The sequence below is a fragment of the Sander lucioperca genome, chromosome 1 (genome assembly GCF_008315115.2).
Source record: "Sander lucioperca isolate FBNREF2018 chromosome 1, SLUC_FBN_1.2, whole genome shotgun sequence".
NCBI lineage: Eukaryota > Metazoa > Chordata > Actinopteri > Perciformes > Percidae > Sander > Sander lucioperca.
Genome location: NC_050173.1, coordinates 50,996,939 through 51,018,422, shown reverse-complemented (window position 1 = coordinate 51,018,422; position 21,484 = coordinate 50,996,939). Strand labels below are relative to the sequence as shown.

Below are 21,484 nucleotides of genomic sequence, written 5' to 3'. Positions count from 1 at the left end.
CCAGACGGACCAGAGGTTGTCAAAAATCCTTTAGGGCTCTGGGATATTTGGGATATACTGCTTGCAGTTCTAGTTAGGGCCCGAGCATGAAAGTGCGAAGGAACCTATTGTTTTTGTAAGGATTATTATTCTGCGACGTCACTCACATTTCTGAAGGGCTTAGCATGCTGGAAAACTCACAAAAATTTGCACACATCAGACCTGGCAAAAACTACAAAGTTATGTAGTGATTGGACTCGAGCGTTGTCAGCACAAGTTACAGCAACTTCCTGTCTAAACAGGAAGTTGTGTTATCTTGGAAAGAATTACTCCGATTGCCCCGAAACTTGAACACATTTTCCCTCATGGCCAGTTTAGCATCTGTGCTAAACTTGGTGGCAATTGGGCACTAGATGACGCTGTTTTCTTTTTTTTTTCAATAATCGGCAAAATATCGATATATGGGAAACCTACTTTGTCTAACTGCTACTGGGGCATGAGTCCGATCGGCACGGAAACTTGCATATAGACTCAGAGGACCCTCATGACAAAAAGTTATCAAAAGATTTTTGATAGCTAAAACAGTGTGCAAGTTATGGAGGACCAAGTTCCTGTAGGTGGGTGTCGAAACAGGAATGGTTGTATCTTGGCAAAAGTTAATCCGATTTACATGAAACTTAGAATGTGTGGTCTACATGTGATATTGCGTCTGCCAGTACCCCCTGGGCAAGGAGCGAGAGGCCGTCATCGCTGCTTGCAGCTTTAATTTATATTGTATGTGGACTTTAAAAGTCCCATGGCATGAAAATTTCACTTTATGTTATTTTTAACATTAATATGAGTTCCCCCAGCCTGCCTATGGTCCCCCAGTGGCTAGAAATGGTGATAGGTGTAAACCGAGCCCTGGGTATCCTCCTCTGCCTTTGAGAAAATGAAAGCTCAGATGGGCCAATCTGGAATCATCCCTTTATGACATCACAAGGGGAAAGGTTACCTCCCCTTTCTGTGCTTTGCCTGCCCAGAGAATTTGGCCCACCCATGAGAAAGAGAGAGACATCATGGCTTTCAAACGAGCGAAGTATGGCAGTTGGTGAAGGCCACACCCCCACCCTCTGCCTTGCCCCCCTCTCTCCTCCTCAATAGCATTTAAAGCTACAGACACAGAAATGGCACGTCCTAAGGAAAGCTCATTGTGGGACTGGCTCTAGTGGCTGTAATTCTGCACCAAGGCTGAATTTCGGGAAAGAGACTTCAGATACAGTATTAGGGGACCCCTAAGGTCTATATAAAAGATACTTCAGATACAGAATTAGGGGACCACTAAGGTCTATATAAAAGAGACTTCAGATACAGTATTAGGGGACCACTAAGGCCTATATAAAAGAGACTTCAGATACAGTATTAGGGGACCACTAAGGTCTATATAAAAGAGACTTCAGATACAGTATTAGGGGACCACTAAGGTCTATATAAAAGAGACTTCAGATACAGAATTAGGGGACCACTAAGGCCTATATAAAAGAGACTTCAGATACAGTATTAGGGGACCACTTAGGTCTATATAAAGCATCCAAAAAGCAGCATGTCATGGGACCTTTAAATAATCAAAGTAAAACTGAATCTTTTCAACAAACTAGTTAAAATGGACAATAAAGCTTAAAGAACACATTTATGCTGGGGAGATACAGTACCTTTTTCCCCTTTTATTCCTATCTGCATTTTTTAGGTTTTATTTGAGTTCCATTGCAATTACTTTTTAGGTAAAATAAGTCATAGAGTGAATGCATTACAACCGTTCTTACTGTTACAGTTTGCCTGTCAGCCTGAACACTCAAAACCAGTTTTCTCAACGTCATTGCCTCTGTATTCACTGTATAGAAGCGACAATTATCACACTTCTCATTTCTGGGAAAAATAATAGCGTTAATGTAACATGTTATCCACATGTGTAATGTTCAAACACACCTGCAAGCGCAGATATAAACACACACCAACTCTTACGTATGCCTTTATACCCACATCTACTGTCAATGCAGATAGTCCATAAGAAACCAGTAAATGCAGTACACCAGTGAAAGAGACCCACACATATGCGGTATGTATACAGTTCACAGTAAAACACAGTACAAAGGCACACACATGAACACAGAGACATGAGGGCACACACTTCCTCATCTAATGGCAGTGTTTCCATGGTGAATCTGCTGGTGTGACATCTTCTCCCTCCTGTGTGGTGAGGGTTGCCATGGAGATGCTCTGCTCTGACAGTATGTGTTTGTGTGTGTTTGCTTTTATTTCTCTTCTGATTTATCCTATATGTGCAGGTGCATTTATGTCTGTGTGAATGGTTTATATCACTTAAAAAAAAAAAAGTTAGGTATGTGATATGTTTTTTGTGTGAGTTTGTTTTTGTGTCTGTGTATTTCGATGTGTAACTGAGCATTTGTGTATTTCTGTAAGCTTATGTTTTTTGTGTATTTCTGTGTGTGTTCTTTGTATGTCCTAGTTGGACCGGTTTAAGGAGCCCCCAGCATTTGGGCCCATGTGCGACCTGCTGTGGGCCGACCCCCTGGAAGACTTTGGGAACGAGAAGACCCAGGAGTACTTTGGCCACAACACAGTCAGAGGCTGCTCCTATTTCTACAGGTACAGGACAAAATTACTCCTCACAAGGACCAACCCAAATATTACGTAAGAGTCCTGATTTATTTGAGAAGAAAATCAACCTAAATGTGTGTGAGTATAGTCGTTGATGCAGTAGATCCCAGTGCTTATGGAGCTCAGAGATATGAACTAACCTGATTTCCCAACAAGGCAGAATCGATGCAATATTCAGAGATTAAAAAAACACATAATAATAAGACTGATCCTCAAATGTGATCCTGGCCTGCTCATTCGATGTGTTTTAATGATCTGGGCGCCTTGTGATCGCTCAGCGTTAGCAAGATGTGACTTTAATCTACAATTCTGGAATCTAATAAGTTTGGTGGACTTCAGTCTATTGGTTTGGGATGTTGGTGATGAGAAAAGATAAAGATGTATGCTTTCTGCCACCACATCCGAGATCCAGTAACAATCACTGGAATTTGTACGAAGAGACAGAAAATCTTGGCGAGTTTACACAGACACACGTGCACACACACTCAGTGTACGAGCAAACACATAAACACAGCACATTCTCACACACACACACACACACACACACACACACACAGTGTACGAGCAAACACACAAACACAGCACATTGACACACACACACACACACACACACACACACAGAGAGTTATGTTTCAGCATGAAACGATATCCCACAATCCCCAGGGAGACTGCACGGTTCTGTTGCTATGACGACTGGCTACTCCTGCCAGCTATGGAGTGATATTAAGATACAGTGAGAGAAAGAGGGAGAGCAACATTAGATGAGTGCGGTGGTGGTGGTGGTGGGGTAGAAGATGAAAGATAGAAATAAAGAAATAAAAATGGAAGGATAAGAGGAGCTGAAATCGTAAAAAGACAGGTTGAGCGCTGTTGCGGTCGTAGCCGCGTTCCTCGCGTGTAGAGTGTGTAGAACTCTGTGTTATGACCTGTGGAGTCACACAGTGATTTTCTATGTTTAGCAGACACAGCATCAATCGACCAACTAGTAAATACTCAGCCCCCACAGCACTGAGGAGGCCATAAGCCCTGCTCAGGCCTGCCTTGTGCTCATCGCTTCCCCCTGCTGATCTCAATTAGACATGACATTAAAAAACAAGAGGCCCAATCATCTCCCAGTGCTACAATTTAAATACGTCCATCTGTTCTGTGGTTTACAGACTTGATGTAATACACCATGACATGTTTGCTATGTAAATTGGGTTTTTACTGTCTGTTTCTTTCCATTGCTTCACTTCAGATACATTAACTTCTTCTGTGTGTGTGTGTGTGTGTGTGTGTGTGTGTGTGTGTGTGTGTGTGTGTGTGTGTGTGTGTGTGTGTGTGTGTGTGTGTCTGTCTGTTTGTCTGTCCCCCAGTTACCCAGCAGTGTGCGAGTTCCTACAGACCAACAACCTGCTGTCAATCATCAGAGCGCATGAAGCACAGGATGCTGGGTAAGCTGACCTACTGTTGCAGCTCTGTCCTTCTCTTGGCTTAAAAAAGAGCACCATTTAATTTAACGGCTTACCTTGACATTTCACATTCCAAGCTGTTTTTTTTTTCTTTGTCAGGGAACTGGCACATTACGGGGAAAGAGGTTCCACAATTGTCCTTCTGTCATCCTTAAACTGTGTTATTAGCATTGTTAGAGTTTGTCTGACAGAGAGCAACAACAGCTTGAACAACATTCAGGTCAGCTACGTCTTGAAAACAGAAAGGGAAGGCAAAGAGCCATGTCTGCACTACTAGTCTAAATAAAGCAGTGGGAGCATTTCTGCCTTTATTGGACAGGAAAGCTGAGATTTGAAAGGGTAGAGAGAGGGGGGGAAGACATGCAGGAAAACAGTCACAGGTCAGATTCAAACCCTGGATCTTCTGCGTCGAGGAACAGACCTCTGTACATGTGCACCTGCTCTACCAACTGAGCTAAACGACCACCAAAACACAGTTTTCTGACCCACAAATCCATTCCATCTATTATCTTGTTGTAAATCCTCTAAATCTAATAGTGCTGCCTTAATTGCTGCATTATGAGTTGTGCTGTTGCTGTGGCTTGTGCTGTTTGGTGAACCCATTAACAATATTTTTACTGTCATGCAGCTGGGCAGCCTGGGTAATCGTTGCATAAGGGCTGGTCAAAAGAAAATATACTATTAGTAGTTCTAACAAGGACCTAATGTATAGTTGGAATAGTGTCTGTTAAAACTGCTGACACTTTTAGACAATGCAGAATCAAGAGAAGTGACAAGCAGGTTTCAAGAATATTATGTGTTCACACCTAAAAAGTGACGTAATAGTAATAGTATACTCGCAACAATCAGTATGCATACTAAAAAACACTTTTCCTACAATACAATGCATAAGGGAAATGAGGAATCTGCTCCCTGCTGGGGGAAAAAATGTACTAATTGTGGATGGTGGTGAAACTGCTCCAGGAACACCTCAGAAAAAAAAATTACTTTCCTGGAAGGTTTTGCTTTCTCTTTGTGAAGTTGAATTAAAAGTTAAAGTTTGATTGATAAACAACAGAGCTCTATTGTAGTATTATATTATATAACACGGTTAAAGGACAATTCGGGCGCAAAATGAACCTAGGGGTTAATAACATATGTGTACGAGTCGACCGTTCTCTGGGATATGTTTTCATGCTAATCGAATGTGTCTGTAGCTTAAAACTAGCTACCGCAAACTGGTGTTTAGCTGCTTTACATTAAATGTCATTTAGCTGATGCTTTTATCCAAAGCGACTTACAATTGCTATATATATATATATATATATATATATATGTCAGAGGTCGCACGCCTCTGGAGCAACTAGGGGTTAAGTGTCTTGCTCAGGGACACATTGGTTGATGTATCGCAGTGGGATTCAAATCCGGGTCTCGCACACCAAAGGCATGTGTCATATCCACTGTGCCATCATCCCCCTGCTAACGCTAGCTTTCGGGACAGAGGGTAAATCACTATTTCTACACCACTAACAAGGCTCAAAATATCACCACACTTCAACGGTAGCATAATGAGGGTCCCTACGTGCAAACCGAAGCATTGAGAACTTTGTAAGTGTACAGACAGTTTATTACAAAGATAGATTATAAAGACAGTAGCGTTCATGTTTACATGCGGCCGCCATCTTGGATAACAGTCATGAGCAGTCGAACGACGTGCAACCAGTAACCAGTAACATAGCTCAAACACAGCGTTCGTGATTCGCCTTTAAGTGTTTTGCTATTTTGAGCCTTGTTAGTGGTGTAGAAATAGTGATTTACCCTGTGCCCCTAAAGCTAGCGTTAGCAGCTAAACACCAGTTTGCGGTAGCTAGTTTCAAGCTACAGACACATTAGATTAGCATGAAAACAGCCGGAATTGTCCTTTAAATATGTTGATTTATTGCACACTAACTGCAAAAAAAATATACTATAAACTTTAGTACATTCTACATGCTGCTTGGTCACAGGGAGAAATGTAAAATCCCTGCCATTGTGACAGAGCAGTGTACGGTGGCCTGCTGTAAGTAGGTAGAGACCAAAACATGAACCAGCTTTGTCGTAATGACATTGATAGCATTTTTGGCATTTAGTTATACACAGGTTCTGAGAGAGAATAACATAATTAACAAAGCTACACTGGAACACTATAATAACAGACAATATTATAATCACTATAATAGGAAAATCAGCCAAAACATTTTGCTGCACACCTAGATTATATTTTCTTCTAATAAATAACCAAAATTCTTGATTACTGATGAGTTTGGTAATGAGTCTATCGTCGAGGGACCCGGCTAGTAGAGGCTGCTTTTGTGCTTTGTTTGTGGGTACAAAGGAAATATGTGTGCTTGTGTTCATTATCATGTCTAATCTCTTTGCATGCATAAAACTAATTGCACCCACACTTGTTTCTTATTGTGACTTTGGCTGCGTTCACATACACTCAGGTGATCCTCAGACGGTCATGCATTTAGGCTGCGGCGGTGGAGGGCACAGGGGGGAGCCGGGGAAAAAAAATGGAGCGGCCATCAGCGGAAAGACAGATTCAACTTTTGGAGAAACACCACCCTACGTCACCCTGCGTTGGCCGGTCATGTAACTGGCGATTATACTTGTCAGTCCGTTTCAAGGTGTTGTGAGAGTCCCGTACAGTATACAGGAAACATCACTGCCTCTATCGCTGCCACAAGAAAGTTTTAAAACACTATGAGGGTTAAAAACGAAAAACAAGCACTTTACTGCTCAAGATTTTGTGTAATGGCCCTGACACACCAACCCGATAATCGTCCGTCGGACAGTCTGGCGAGGTCAGTGACTCGAGTCTGTTCGGTGTGATCCGTGCCGTCGTCCGTCAGAGGAGCTGTCGGCCTTCGTTTTGGCCGACCTGACATGCTGGGTCGGAGTGCGGGCAGTAGGACTCAATAACCAATCTGATTGGTGGAGTGCTAATCTGGAAGTGGCGAGCGGGATGAGTGACGAACGCCTCTCAAAATCTGACGAAAATCTTTTAAACTGACCTTTGTTGATCTGAAATGAAGACAGATTCAGCAACTGCACGGCCTATTTCTCTCTTAAAATGTTTTCAGAAACACTTTTCTGTGAACTATTTTAGTACAATATGAGATCGTATTTCGAACAAGCCGCCATTATCGGTCAGTTGGAGAAGCCAGACCCACGTGACGCGTTCGTCATTTCCGGTTTTCATTTTTTTGTATTACGTTTCACGCACGCGCAGAACGTACGCTCAAGACGGCGTCGCTTCGGTGTGTTCCGAGGCACTTTTTGGACCTCGGGGAGCCGACTGATCAGTCCGACTGCCTTTTCTGCCGACAGTCAGCTGTCAGGTTGGTGTGTCAGGGCCTTTACAGCTGACTGTTTCCTGCAACAACAAAGCACAGTTGCTCCGTCTCTTTTCTTTCTCTCTTTCTGCGTGAAATGAAGTTGCCTTCATGTGCAGGCGGTAATGTCGAGATCTATAAACGATCTGACGGAAAACAGTAATTGTGAAATACAAAGTCTACTTGTGCTACATTAAAGTACACAACAGGACGTCACACATTTAAGTGACACTCCCACAACCCTGCTGCAAATCGCCGGATCGCTTTCTTTGGTCTGAATGGGCCATAAGTCACTAAATCTGGGCCTAATTGAAAATGTTGACAGCTTCACTCAAACACTGGTACCCTGCTCGGTGCCACTCTTACTCGTCATTTCGCCCCCACACAGATTCCTTTTTCATTTGTTTTTAAATGCGTGACTGTCTCAGCTTCAACCAGTCTCTGTCTCTTTAAAGTATTTTTATTTGAGTAGCTTTAACGTGGGCGGCTTGTTTTGTCTCTCTTCTATCAGGTATCGTATGTACAGGAAGAGTCAGACTACAGGTTTCCCCTCCCTCATCACAATCTTCTCTGCTCCAAACTACCTGGATGTCTACAACAACAAAGGTCTGACACACACGCACGCACGCACGCACACACGCACACACACACACACACACACACACACACACACACACACACACACACACACACACACACACACACACACACACACACGTACAACCAGAACTCACCGTAGAACAGAGAACATTTTAGCCATCTTCCCAATGGCTCGTATCTTGAGCACTGCAGTGAAGTTATTTTAGACTCAACATCATGTTATTATTCATCCAAGACTGAACAGGAACACTTCTAACATCTGTTGAGGAACTTGATAGATGTAGATGAACATTAGTATAACTGTATGATTAACATGATGTTTGATAAATAATATTTGGGGAATATTATTGCCTACTATCTGACCAAAAAGGCTATAATGTGAGTGTGTGTGTGTGTGTGTGTGTGTGTGTGTGTGTGTGTGTCCAGCGGCGGTGCTAAAGTATGAGAACAATGTAATGAACATCCGTCAGTTCAACTGCTCTCCTCACCCCTACTGGCTGCCCAACTTCATGGACGTCTTCACCTGGTCGCTGCCTTTCGTGGGAGAAAAGGGTAGGCCTATCACATGCACGCACATAGGCTATCCTTTAGACCAGGGGTCTCCTTAAACTGAAAGAGAGACAGAGCAGGGACCCAAAAATTAATTTGCATATTAAACTGGTCTGATTAAAAAAAAAAACTCCTTCATGCTAATTGATGCTATCACTGATTCTAAACCTGATTTAAATCTGAACTAATTGGGGTTTGGTGGACTTTGTGCTCCAGCTCAGACAGATCACCAGCATTTTCACTTAGATACATACTGTATGTACATCTCGTAAAAAGTTCTTCAAAATAACAGCTGTCATGGATTTGTTTGCACATAACATAACATACTGTACAAAACATTGAGACAAAGAAGTCTTAATGCAAAAATCTAAATCATCTTTGTCAAATCACTGCAAATTATTTTCAAAATAACACAGAGGGGCCACAAGTGTGCAACTGTATTCTTCTGACAAAGATGTGAATGGTCTTAGAGTTCAGTCTGGGCTGCTGAAGTCAGGCGCAACCTAAACATTCTTGAATTCTAGCTTTGACACTATCTGTACAGTGATGAAAACGCAGGCATGTCTATGTCCCTGCTGGATCTCACCAATCAGCGAACACAGTTAAAGTAACACAACAGTAAGGGGTCATCTCTATACATTTCTTAGTTTTAAAGAAAGATATGTTTTATGTACTTCACATGGTTCTAGTGCTACTACATAATATTCTCTAAAAATAGCAATTATATCAGCTTAAAAGGTGTATAACCCCTACTTACAGGATTAGGGACTTTAGTCAGATTTGAGGCAGCAGTAGAGAGATGACAGGAAATGAGGGGAGGGAGAGAGATATGGAATGACACGCAACAAGCGTCCCCAGCTGGGCACGAACCTTGGGGGGTGATGCGGGTCACAGTTGCCGTCTTAAAGGAACACGCCGACTTATTGGGACTTTGTCTTATTCCCCGTATCCCCCAGAGTTAGATAAGTCCATACATACCCTTCTCATCTCCGTGCGTGTCGTAACTCTGTCTGACGTCCCCACCGCTAGCCTAGCTTAGCACAGATCCTGGAGGTAACCGGCTCCATCTAGCCTACTGCTCCCAATAAGTGACAAAATAACGCCAACATTTTCCTATTTACATGTTGTGATTTGTATAGTCATAGCATGTACAAATAACAAGGTCACATGAGACACAGCCATCTTCTAACCGTATATAAACTGGGAACTATATTCTCAGAAGGCGAAGCACTGCTACTTCTGCTACTTGGGCGGAGTGATTTGCTCGCAGTCCGTGGTGAGGAGCAGAGAGTAACAATGGTGCTTTTCAGGTGTTGCGCTAATCACTGTGACTACGACACGCACGGAGATGAGAAGGGTATGTATGGACTTATCTAACTCTGGGGGATACGGTGAATAAGCTAAAGTCCCAATAAGTCGGCGTGTTCCTTTAACCCTTACTCCGGATTTCCACTGGATACGGAACGTCTGCGGACCGGCTCCGCTGCGGAACGGCGGCGTGCTCCGCCGTCTGTCAATACCCACTAGGTCCGGATTTGTTGTGGCACGGCTGCGGCCATGACTGACAGCTGTAGTCACGAAGACCCATGAGATCTCACGAATTCACGTAGAATAGAACCACAAAACCAACACCAGTTAGTTTCATCCAGAGGAGTAGAGGGGAAACTACTCTGTGCTGTGTTTTCAAGGTGTAGTGCAGGGAAATATGATCCGCCGTGAGCACGGTGTATTTTATTTTGAAAATTAACCGGATTTTTATTTTGTTTCTGTGCTCGACTTCCTGTCCCGCACTATCTGTCCTGTGCTGAATTGCTGCGGAGCGGTGGAAATACACACATTGACTTTAATGGAAACCTAACCTAATGACTCCGCCGACTTTCCGGAGCGGATCCGCAGCTGTTACGCATCCAGTGGAAATTGCCGGTTAGGCCACCAGTGTGCAACTATGTCCCTGATTGTGTGTGTGTGTGTGTGTGTCTCTGTCTGTCTGTGTGTCCTCCAGTGACTGAGATGCTGGTCAACGTCCTGAGCATCTGCTCGGACGACGAACTCATGAACGACGGAGAGGAGATCTTCGATGGTAAGAAACACTCGACACTGACATTAAAGCAATGCCATTCATAATATTACAAGAAAGTTTGTGTTTGACTCTTTCCCAGCCAGTGCAGCAGCAGCCAGGAAAGAGGTGATCAAAAACAAGATACGAGCCATTGGGAAGATGGCTAAAATGTTCTCTGTTCTACGGTGAGTTCTGGTTGTACATACTGTGTGTGTGTGTGTGTGTGTGTGTGTGTGTGTGTGTGTGTGTGTGTGTGTGTGCAGTATGCCCACAAGTGCTGTATTTCCTTTAACCTTTGCAGAAATGTATTTAGAAGTCACCAGATGGTGGGGCAACATCTAGCTCACCAGGTAGAGTGTGCGCCCCATGTAGGCTGAGTCCTTGGCAGCGCCCCTGGTTCGAATTCGACCTGTTTCTTTGCTGCGTGTCATCCCCTTTCTCCCCCCCTTTTCCTATCTGCCTATAGTTGTGGGCCGTGTATTTTACACCTGGGCCTTCAGTACTATCCTACAGCAATTAAACCACCTTTGAATAACCTCACCATGACACTAGGACATTATCTTGTGGAATAAAGTGATTTAACACAAGGCTCAACACCTAGAGTTTCAACACACTATTGCAGAGACATGAATACATGGTGACTGAAGCCATCACTTTCGTGCAGTATGGCAGGATGCTGCATCACATATAGTCAAAGTAAATGTAATTAAAGAAAGAAACCCACAACAGCTGGTAGTTACTGCTATGGTTATGTGATGCTAGCTAGTTTTGCTTCTCGGCCACCATACTAACTGGTCCGAAAAAATGCCGATGGAGGCGGCTGGGCCAGCTAGAAGGTTCTGGCCTGTCAAAGAATACGCCCAACAGGGCAAACTCGAAATTTGGCTAAAGAATATGACAATCAACAACATTGTCCCTATTTGCTTAAACAGCAGAGGGATTCACTCCAAATTCTCAGGCCTCAGAGTAGATACACCCCCCCCCCCCTCCCCCCAGAGACAGCACAGAGGGGAAATCTGACTGGATAAAAACTCTAATTTATGAAATGCACTGGAGGCCGCACAACCGAGGGAGAGAGTAGCAATGAAATTACGGTAATTGACTAGTAGGAACGGACTTTGTAAAATACATATGAAATTAATAAATGTATATATTTTAGAAATGTATATATATATATATATATATATATATATATATATATATATATAATTATAAACATGGCCAACTTGGCCAGCAGAGAAGGCCTTGCTGGCCCCGACAGCCCACCTGTCGTCTATACCATCTAATAAAGAAAAAAACCCCAAAAAAACAAGTCACCAGATCGTCACTTTCAACATTCAGTATTTCAATCCACAAGCATGTTTTTGTGTGTTTGCAGGTGCACAATAAGGGGAAGTGTGTAATTATCTGTAATGTTTCTCTTTTTATCCACACACACACACACACTGTCTCTGTCTGTCTCTCAGGGAGGAGAGTGAGAACGTGTTGACTCTGAAGGGACTGACCCCTACGGGCATGCTGCCCAGCGGAGTGCTGTCTGGGGGCAAACAGACCTTGCAGAGCGGTGAGTGTTTAACACGTGTGCACACACACACACACACACACACACACACACACACACACACACACACACACACACACACAAAAAACACACTCTCAAACGTAACCCTGGACACACAAACAGAAACAGAACTAAGACACACCCAAGTACACACAGACACAGTTTAAATATCTGCCTCGGACCATCCTCCGGATCCTTCCTGCTCTCTCTCCTATTCTCCTCTGCTGTTTTCCTTTCATCCTCTCTGCCTCACTGACTCGCTCACTCTCTCCACCTCACCTCACTGCCACTGAGGATACTAACAGCCTGCTGGTTGTGTGTGTGTAAGAGAGAGCTTATGTGACATAGAAAGAGAGTTAGAGAATGAGAGAAAGGACAGACAGCCAAAGTGTATGTGTGAGCTAACACCAGCTACTGCTAACACCAGGTGCCATCTGAACCTGCCATGGTCTCACTGCTGCTCTGAGGGCCTCACATGACTAAAACCTGAAACATGTCTCTGAGTCACGCGTGCCCACTTTATCACGTATCTTTTCTGCTATCACAATTGAACATAACTTAAAAGTGTACAACAGGGGACTATGTTGCATTTACCAAACCCAGAATGTTTTTTTTTTTAGAGGAGGAGTATTTTTGCTATCGATTCATGATGATAAGTCGAGAGGCAGACAGGAAATGTGGGGAGGGAGAAACGCACATCACATGACCATTTGCTCTGCGGTTAAAAATCATGGCGAAAAAGTAAAACCAGGGATTTATTAGCTTGGACCGACGACGAGGTGGAACTGTTACTGAAAGATTATAAGCCAGTGGCGGTTCGAGACCATTTCAAATGGAGGGGCCAGGCTGGGGCCACATGTGATTTTAGGAGTACCAAATATATTAAGCACAAGTGTTACATACCACCAACCCTCCATAGATTTGGTTCTACAAAAGACTAATAATACATATATAACAATAAACACAAGAATACTCATTCAGTATTAACCTACATTTTATTTATCACTGCACATGAATAATATCCCCTCTTTGGGGATAATGGTGAGGTTAAAATGTATGAAAATATTTGCCACAGTTAGGCGAGCCAGAGGGGGATCAAGACTTAATATTACGGGGGCACTGGCCACCGTCTCCCCCCCCCCAGACCGCCCCTGATGAACGCCTATCTAACCAATAAAACTGACGTGCAGCGTTTCCAAAAGTCTCTGTTTGTGCTCATCCAGACTACAAGGCCAAAAATTGGGCAGCAGTGTTTCTAAATGTCTACGTTTTAGGGCCTCGAAAACGCCCACAAAGATAATATAATGACTAGCCGATGGGGCCCATAAATAATGCCTATATACAGGGTCCAGAAATTTTAGCTACGCACCTGGACTCAAGGCGTAAACATAGCCTTAGCCCCAATGGCATCATGCCGTCCCTTATCATACAAATGTTTTTATCAATATATCTCAATGCAGGTTACACTTTGATCTGTTATATTTTCTGTGTACTTTCTTTTGTGGTTAAATATGTTTTTAATTTCTTTGGTGTTGGCCCAATCCGAGTAGCCAGCGTTATTTTGACAACATTTAACTGAGATTTGAAGGCCCCTTTGTGAGGCCCGGTCACCCTTGTGACACGATTGCATTTACATTTACGCGCAACTGCACAGAAGCATGTTTCAGCCTTCACTTCCTTTCTTCTCTTTTTCCTCTTTCTTTCTTTGTACTTCATCTTTTCTCTCCCGGACTCTGTCATCTTCTCTGTCATCCTGTCCTTTTTTTCTCTTCTCCTTTTCTCTTTGCCCATCCTTCAGCTACCATTGAGGCCATTGAAGCCATCGAGACAGTTAAGGACGATGAAGGTAAAATCCCACTCATTTCACTGTGTGTGTGTGTGTGTGTGTGTGTGTGTGTGTGTGTGTGTGTGTGTGTGTGTGTGTGTGTGTGTGTGTGTGTGCGCTCATGGGCGTGTGTGTGCAGCATGACTGCGCTCTCAGCCACCCATGTTCATAAGGTCATAGATTTTCTTTACCCACGATGCACTGAGCTCTTCTAACCACATCAGCGCTCACAAAAAAGCCTAAAAGCGTTGCACGCTGAAGCCACCACATTAAAACACACAACACAAAAAAACATCAACACACATTTCTCTTTCCTTCTCTTGGGAAACAGAAACGCCACTAAACCTTCTCTCCCAACACAAACATGTATTAACATCCTATTCAGATCCAACACATACCGCACACACACTTCCTGTGATGACTAAAGCCAGAACAGGTCTGCCAGGTTCTTCTGTGATACTGGACAGGTTGTGATCATGGTATTTGTGTTGAGTGTAATATATGTATACTGTACAAGCTTTGTTATTACTCGTCACACACAGTCTTTTGCGTTTGTACCTTTTGTACTGTCCTGAACTACAGTCCATAATTTGTTTAAGCAAAATGAATTATGGGGTAGCTCTTGTGTTATGTTTTTCGGTTGCGTAATGTTATTTGTAGCTGGGTGTTAGGTGTCTGCTTATAGCAGTAGCATATTTGTGAGTAGCTGCATGTGTGCAAATGTAACGTGACAGTAGCTGTTGTTCAAAAGCGGCAGTGATCTCTGCTCAGAGTCCTCATCCGCACAGGAGCACCTGAGATACAGAGACTGCTCATGTCAAAGCTTCATCTTTTATTCATTTCTGTGACATTAATTCGGATGACAAACGCCATTATAAGTGGTACCCCTAATTCTTCTGTATCTGCTTTTATGTGGTAGCCTGGTTGACACCAGACCCTTCTCAGTTGTAACTGAGAGTGGGTCTGGGCAAGGTTCATTCGCAGCTCATTTCCAAAGGGGCGTCACCAATGGACGCCGCTCAAATGCCTCTGGGCGCAAGTGGCTAGTCCTTCAACCAATCAGACCAACAATCTGGGTGATGTAGCAGCGACAGCGGCATCAATGGGTTGCTGCGCTTCAGTGGCCGTCATGTTGAATGTAAACAAAAAGCTGCTCGCCGTCACTGCGCTATCGTCATCATGTAAAGCCCGCCTCAATGGTTGTGATTGGTGCCTCAATTTGGAAAAATTGGAAATGGGCTTGAATGGGCTCTTGGCCAGATGGACTTGCAGAGAAAATCTCAAATTTGCCAGAAGTTCGTCAGGGTTTTCTCAGGCTAGGTATGTGGTCCACTTTGAGTCTAATTTAAAGAGGCACCCCTGCGATTTGTTATTGCCCTTCCATAAATTGGGGTACTCAAAAGAGACTAAGGCAATAGAGCCAGGCATGTCCTGACTTTAAAGCCCTAGTTTGGGTCCGGCTCCAAAAAGAGCTGTCAAACACACGTAAAGATGGAGGGTTGTGGTTTTACGGGAAATCACTGTGCCAAGAAAAAGTTCCAGCATGTGACTTTGTAAAACCACAACTTTTTTATGGCTCAAACAAACGTGATACAAAGGCCCAATCCCAAAGTCCGGACTCACAGACTCACGGACTTTGGTGCGCGTTCTCGCAAAATTCGTAAGGGCTTAGGGTTGTCCCAATGTCGAATTTCAAAGGGCCTGAGGGTTTGAGTTCACACTTGCTGAGCCCTTTCCGTGAGTCTGCATTCATGCAGGCTTCACCAAAGGGAGTTACCTACAGTTTAAAGCATTGTGACGTTTACCGCGGAGACCATAGGGAAATCCGGAACTTACAAAGGTAAACAACAGCACGACACACGACCACGGAGCACAGACCAACCTGTTGTCCAGCTTGTAAAACAAGAGTTTGAAAAAATTTGGAATCAGGCAGCCGTCTCCTGTGCCTTGGCCGTGTGGAAAGCAACAAACTTAAAATGAAAATTCCCAAACCGGCAAGTGTCAGCAACATCTTTGTTATTAAATGTCACCAAGGTAACATGTGATCTTATGAAGTGCTGTCCCAATCCCATTTCTACCTATCTGAGCCCATGTGGCCTCACACACTCACTCACTTAGCACCTGAGATCAATTAAGTCTGTGAGTCTTCAGTCCTTAGTCCTCAGGGCTCACTTTAGGATTGGGCCAATGTGTTAATTTGTGAGCTTCAGAGGTGCTTGTAGGTGGACTTTAGGCCAGGCTAGCTGTGTCCCTGTTTCCAGTCTTGAGGCTAAGCTGAGCTGACGGCATGCCGGCGCTTGCTTCACCTTAACCATACAGACATAAGAGACTTATCTAACTCTCTGCAAATAAGTGTATTTCCTAAATTGTTGAACTATTCCTTTAAACATTTGTAGTGCCCATACCAAGATAACCTTGATGACATCATAAACTGACCTGCATGTGTAGAATCGGCGGAGTGCCCCTTTAAGGAATTGTTTGAGTGCACCAGCACGTTATTCATTAAACTCGCTGAGGAAGAGGAGTTGAGACAAAGCTCATTAAATAACAAATAAAAAGACAAATTTGCTAAAAATCTAACCAAACTACAAATATGACTAACTTAGGCTACGTTCACACTGCAAGTCTTAATGCTTAATTCGGATTTTTTACTCAGATCCGATTTTTTGTTTGGCTGTTGACATTACCTTTTAAAATGTGGCCTATATCAGATTCCAGTGTGAACTGTTTGTGGTTTCGAACTGACCCGCATGCGCAAAAGAACAATAACAATGACATCAGACGCAGCACGCTGCTGCACTAAAGTTAGGGAGGTTATGGAGGAAGTAAGCATTTTCGCTTTTATTTCAAAATGTTTGTGTAATGGCGGCCGTAACATTAATGAGCAGGTGCTGAGGAGGAGAAGAATGATGAGAAAGAGAGACAAATTGGCTATTTTGGCCTATGGTGGGGTTATGGTTACAAATTCACTACAGAGTTCTGTGTGTCTATTTTTTTCAAAGACGGAGCGGTTACGGTATGATCCTTCTAGTTTTGATTGAATTGAAGTATCTCCCCGTACACTAATTAGGTCTAACATCTCCCTCTCCCTCCATTGACTTGCTCCATCACTGTTCTCCATTTTGTAGGCCTAGTCTAGTTTTTAATGTTACTGTCTGTGTCTAGGGCTAACTCCCGCCGGCGCATAATTGTGACAAATGTCGATGTAGATTGACGTAAAAGTCGCATCAAATCCGCCTTGGTTGTTCACCCTGCGGCCGCATTGAAAACAAAATCAGACCTGGGTCTGATTCAGGACCACATATGGAAGTGGTCTAAATCTGATTTGAAAAAATCAGATCTGGGCAAGATTTGAGTGTTCACACTACTTCTGAAGAAGTCTGACATGGTCATTTGATCCCAAAAAAAAATCAGATTTGGGCCACTTTTGCCTGCAGTCTGAACGTAGCCTTAGACATTAAGTTCAAAAGAATCAACCTGACATGTGGAAAACAGGACACTGGACTTTTGTCCTTTTCTTTTTTACTTCTAGTTTACAAAATGTAATGGGAAGGTGGTGACCTCCAAAACAAACGGCTGACTGTCAAAACCTCTTCACAGGGGCAAAACGTGCTTTAAGGACTTATGAACGACCGCTTCTGTGCAGCTGTGCTGTGTTCCATACTCTGTGTCTCATAATGTCTTATCCACCACGAGTCTCAGACTACTGATCTAGGATCAATGTCATGTCCACCGTGAGCCACGAGGTCAAAGTCCTCCTGGCTCAGCATTCAGACAATAGATCAACACTTGTTGATGTGTGTAGATATTGTCTGTAGCATAAATGACAGAACCTTGTTCATCCAAACCCAAAATGTTCCTCTGCTAAAGGATCACAGTCAGGGTCCAAACTATTGAAATGCCCTTGCTGGTGTGCTCAAATCAAAGCATTTATTTAAAGATAAAGGTAAATTCACCCAGACTGAATGCTTTGAAAAGGTGTGCACATTCATAAATGAATAAAATTTGGTTTGGAATCTTCAATCCATTTCAGTGCTCTGAATATTTCCTTCAAAGTTCCCATGTGGTTTGGATACACAAGATTCTACTTAATGTCTTGTTAAATATCAACTCTGTGTGTGTGTGTGTGTGTGTGTGTGTGTGTGTGTGTGTGTGTGTGTGTGTGTGTGTGTGTGTGTGTGTGCGCGTGCGCCTGCCTGCCTGCGTCCGCAGCCATCCGAGGCTTCTCTCCGCAGCATCGGATCAGCAGTTTCGAGGAGGCTAAAGGTCTGGATCGGATCAACGAGAGGATGCCTCCGCGACGCGACGGCGTCAACAGCGTGGGCCTGTCAATGGGTCGCATGAACATGGGAGAGCCCAATGGGGCCGACAGCAACAGCAATATACAGTGATGGACATACACTCCTACTACGTGCCCAGACACATACCCGCAGTTACAACAACTCTGATATGGTACCATATTTATAGATACGTGTACATAGGCATATAAACACACGTAAAACACACACACACACACACACACACACACACACACACACACTGAATAGGCTACATACAGCATCACACACACGATTACCTACCCCATTCCCCGTCAGCTGTATGTAAAGGCATGAGCGTACCCGGACTTTACCACCAAAGGCTGATCCTCTACACTGAACTGATCGGCCCTATATAGAGAACTACAACTCCCATGTACTTGCACAACAACCGGAAAGAAACTACAAAAACACTCCTCATGCAAAACAGGAGAAGCTGCTGTTCACCGTGTATGTTGGATGACCAGTGGGTTGACAGTGTCAGCATGACGTGGCTGTGTCGGTGGTGTGTGTTGTGTCGGGGGGGGGTTATCTTTCCTGTTTGCATCCTAAAACAGGAAGTGGAAGCAAACTTCGATAGCGATAGGTTGATTTTATAGAGTTGTGGATATGCCTGCCTGCGTGCGTGCACATGCTTCGACATATAAATGTCCGTGCGGTTATATTTGAAAGTGTATTTTGGTTTGCAAACACGAGCTGAACTCGCCATCAGCCCGGCAACAGCGAGAAAATGTTTGATGTGTGGTGTGGTATCTGTTGCCAAGAGATGTGTGGAGATAATCTCATCTGCAGTCTAATCTGAGCCCTCGCTGTCCTTTTCTTCTCGGGAGGAGATTCCCGTTTGCTTTTGTAGCACTACACTGTATACCCATTCTCCACTTGAAGTCAAGTGGAGGTCTTCCCCCCCCCCCACCCCAGTAAGCTCTCGGGCCTGGATCAGATGTGAAGCGAGTGTTTCTCCCCACATGTTGCGTGTAAATAGGGTACAACGGTTTTATTGCAAATGTGATGCATATGGTCACAAGATGCAAGATGCAGTATAGCGGACGTAGAATGCTTTGTGTATGTGAGGGAGCCAGTGGGAGTTTAAATGTGAAGTCATACTCTATTCATTCTCTTTCTACATCCTGCTTTCTTCCCTGCGTTGCTGTCTGCTGTCAAACAGCAGTGATAGCCGGGAATTTCTGGCCTAAAAAGCAGGAAATAATATTTCACAGAGGAAACAGACTCTTCTGGTTAAGGAAGCAGCCAAAACAACAAGAAAAGGTTCTTTGTAAAGCATTTATATTAACGCATCAGTGCATGCAGAGTTAAGTTCTTTGATAATAATGTGAAGATTATATTTGTGCTCTGTGTTTCACTATGGTAGAGGTTTTTTTCTTTTTCTTTTTCTGGCTATTATAAATGAACTGAGGAATAATGAATAATTTATTTTGTACATAATGTTAATTTAATTTATTTTTTTGTATTATTTCTGTGTTATATTCAGTTTTTTTTCACGTTTCTTTTTTCGCGACCTGTGTTTTTGGGTTTCTTTCGACGCTGTACAGAATGGCAGTACACTTCTATTCAAAGTGTAAAGTCCACGTTCTCTCCTCTCTTCTTTGTCGGTGTACAGGAGTTGTTTTTAACGATAAATATGAATAACGATAAAAACAAATATTAAACTAGCATTGATGACTGACCATACTTACAGTATATACAGAGGCACAGGCATTCAGGCAGCCAAAAGCATGATTGCATGGTTAAAATTTGCGCTGTTTCAAGCAAAAAGCAGCAAGACACATTTTAACAGAAGAGCTGGTTTGTTGCAATTTAAAGGAAAAAAGTGTACTCTCTCTGATCATAATTCTTGATGATTCCTCTTGTTATTTGATGATATTTATGATTCTATGATTATTATGATTCTATTTATTATGGACATTCTTAATATTTAAGCTCTCTCTCTCTCTCTCTCTATCTGCTGGTTGCTCTTCATGTTGCGTTGCTCCTCGGTTGATCTTGTTGTGCTTCTTTGGGAGAGGTGAACCCCCCCGGGAGACCCTGTGCCATAGAAAATATGCCACGGTTCTCTCTCTCTCTCTCTCTCTCTCTCTCTCTCTCTCTCTCTCTCTCTCTCTCGACTCCCCAGTCACTAACACTGTAAGCATGGGACGATCCACTTTTTTACTCTTGAATAAAATATGCATGAACCTTTGGTATGGATACCGAACCTTTATTTCGTTTTCGTTCATTTGTGTCGTATGGGCGCACACACACACACACACACACACACACACACACACACACACACACACACACACACACAGCAGATGTTGGCGCAACGGCGGCTCAGTGCTGCCTCCCAGGAAGTAGGCACTGAGTCCTGGGTTTTATCCCCAGTCTGTGTGTGGAGTTTGCATGGTCTCCCCGTGTTTGCGTGGGTATCCTCTGGGTGCGCCGGTTTCTTCCCACCTTAAAGACATGCATGCTAGGTAACTCCTGCCCTTGCCTTGACGTGGGCACTGGCATTACAACTGGAGTTGGTCCCCGGGCGCCAGACTATGGCTGACCACTGCGCCTCATTAGTTAGGATGGGTTAAATGCAGAGGAAAAATTCCTCGTATTTGTAAATGTACTTGCCAAATAAAGGAAATATTATATACATTTTATATTATATAAATATTATAATATTATATTATACTATACAAATGAGATCCGCCCTGGAGATAGCAAGGGATGCCTTATCAAAGCCAGTCAAACTGACTGGACCTGCTTTACAGTTACACTGCAGTAAGTGACTTTTGCAATCTTCCTGAAGCAGTGGGAGGTAGTTACAGCTACTGGTTTGACAGGATTGATGCAAAACATACCACATAGAAGAGTAATTAGATGAATTATGGGAAATGTCAGTGGTGAGAGGGAGTGACTTTCCCTAAGGTGAAACATGACAAATATTGTGTAACATTTACAGATGGGTGACAGGAAACACCTGAATAAATGCTTCCATACAGAGCAAGAGGGGTAACTAAATAGTACATCATATACAGTATATGCTAATGGGGTATGAAAATGGTTAATTACCGGTCTCACTGTAGCCCATAGACTGTAATAGCAGATAACCCCACGCACCTAAGAAATATATATATAT

At 43.4% G+C, this 21,484-nt stretch overlaps 1 protein-coding gene across 4 annotated transcripts in view; it reads left to right on the top strand.

The window, feature by feature from the left end:
* The window catches only part of ppp3cb (protein phosphatase 3, catalytic subunit, beta isozyme), a 52,383-nt gene extending 31,832 nt beyond the window's left edge, over positions 1 to 20,551 (top strand). For 2 of the 4 annotated variants that reach the window (XM_031280066.2, XM_031280067.2), the window contains exons 6-14: positions 2,486 to 2,625; positions 3,993 to 4,070; positions 7,956 to 8,050; positions 8,471 to 8,596; positions 10,596 to 10,673; positions 10,753 to 10,837; positions 12,119 to 12,216; positions 14,012 to 14,059; positions 18,251 to 20,551. In XM_031280066.2, coding sequence (XP_031135926.1) covers positions 2,486 to 2,625; positions 3,993 to 4,070; positions 7,956 to 8,050; positions 8,471 to 8,596; positions 10,596 to 10,673; positions 10,753 to 10,837; positions 12,119 to 12,216; positions 14,012 to 14,059; positions 18,251 to 18,429 — 927 coding nt within the window. In that variant the 3' untranslated portion in view covers positions 18,430 to 20,551. The remainder of the gene's footprint in view (positions 1 to 2,485; positions 2,626 to 3,992; positions 4,071 to 7,955; positions 8,051 to 8,470; positions 8,597 to 10,595; positions 10,674 to 10,752; positions 10,838 to 12,118; positions 12,217 to 14,011; positions 14,060 to 18,250) is intronic. The other 2 variants (XR_004898391.1, XM_031280069.2) reach the window with 2 other exon arrangements.
* The last annotated feature ends 933 nt before the right edge of the window (positions 20,552 to 21,484 follow it).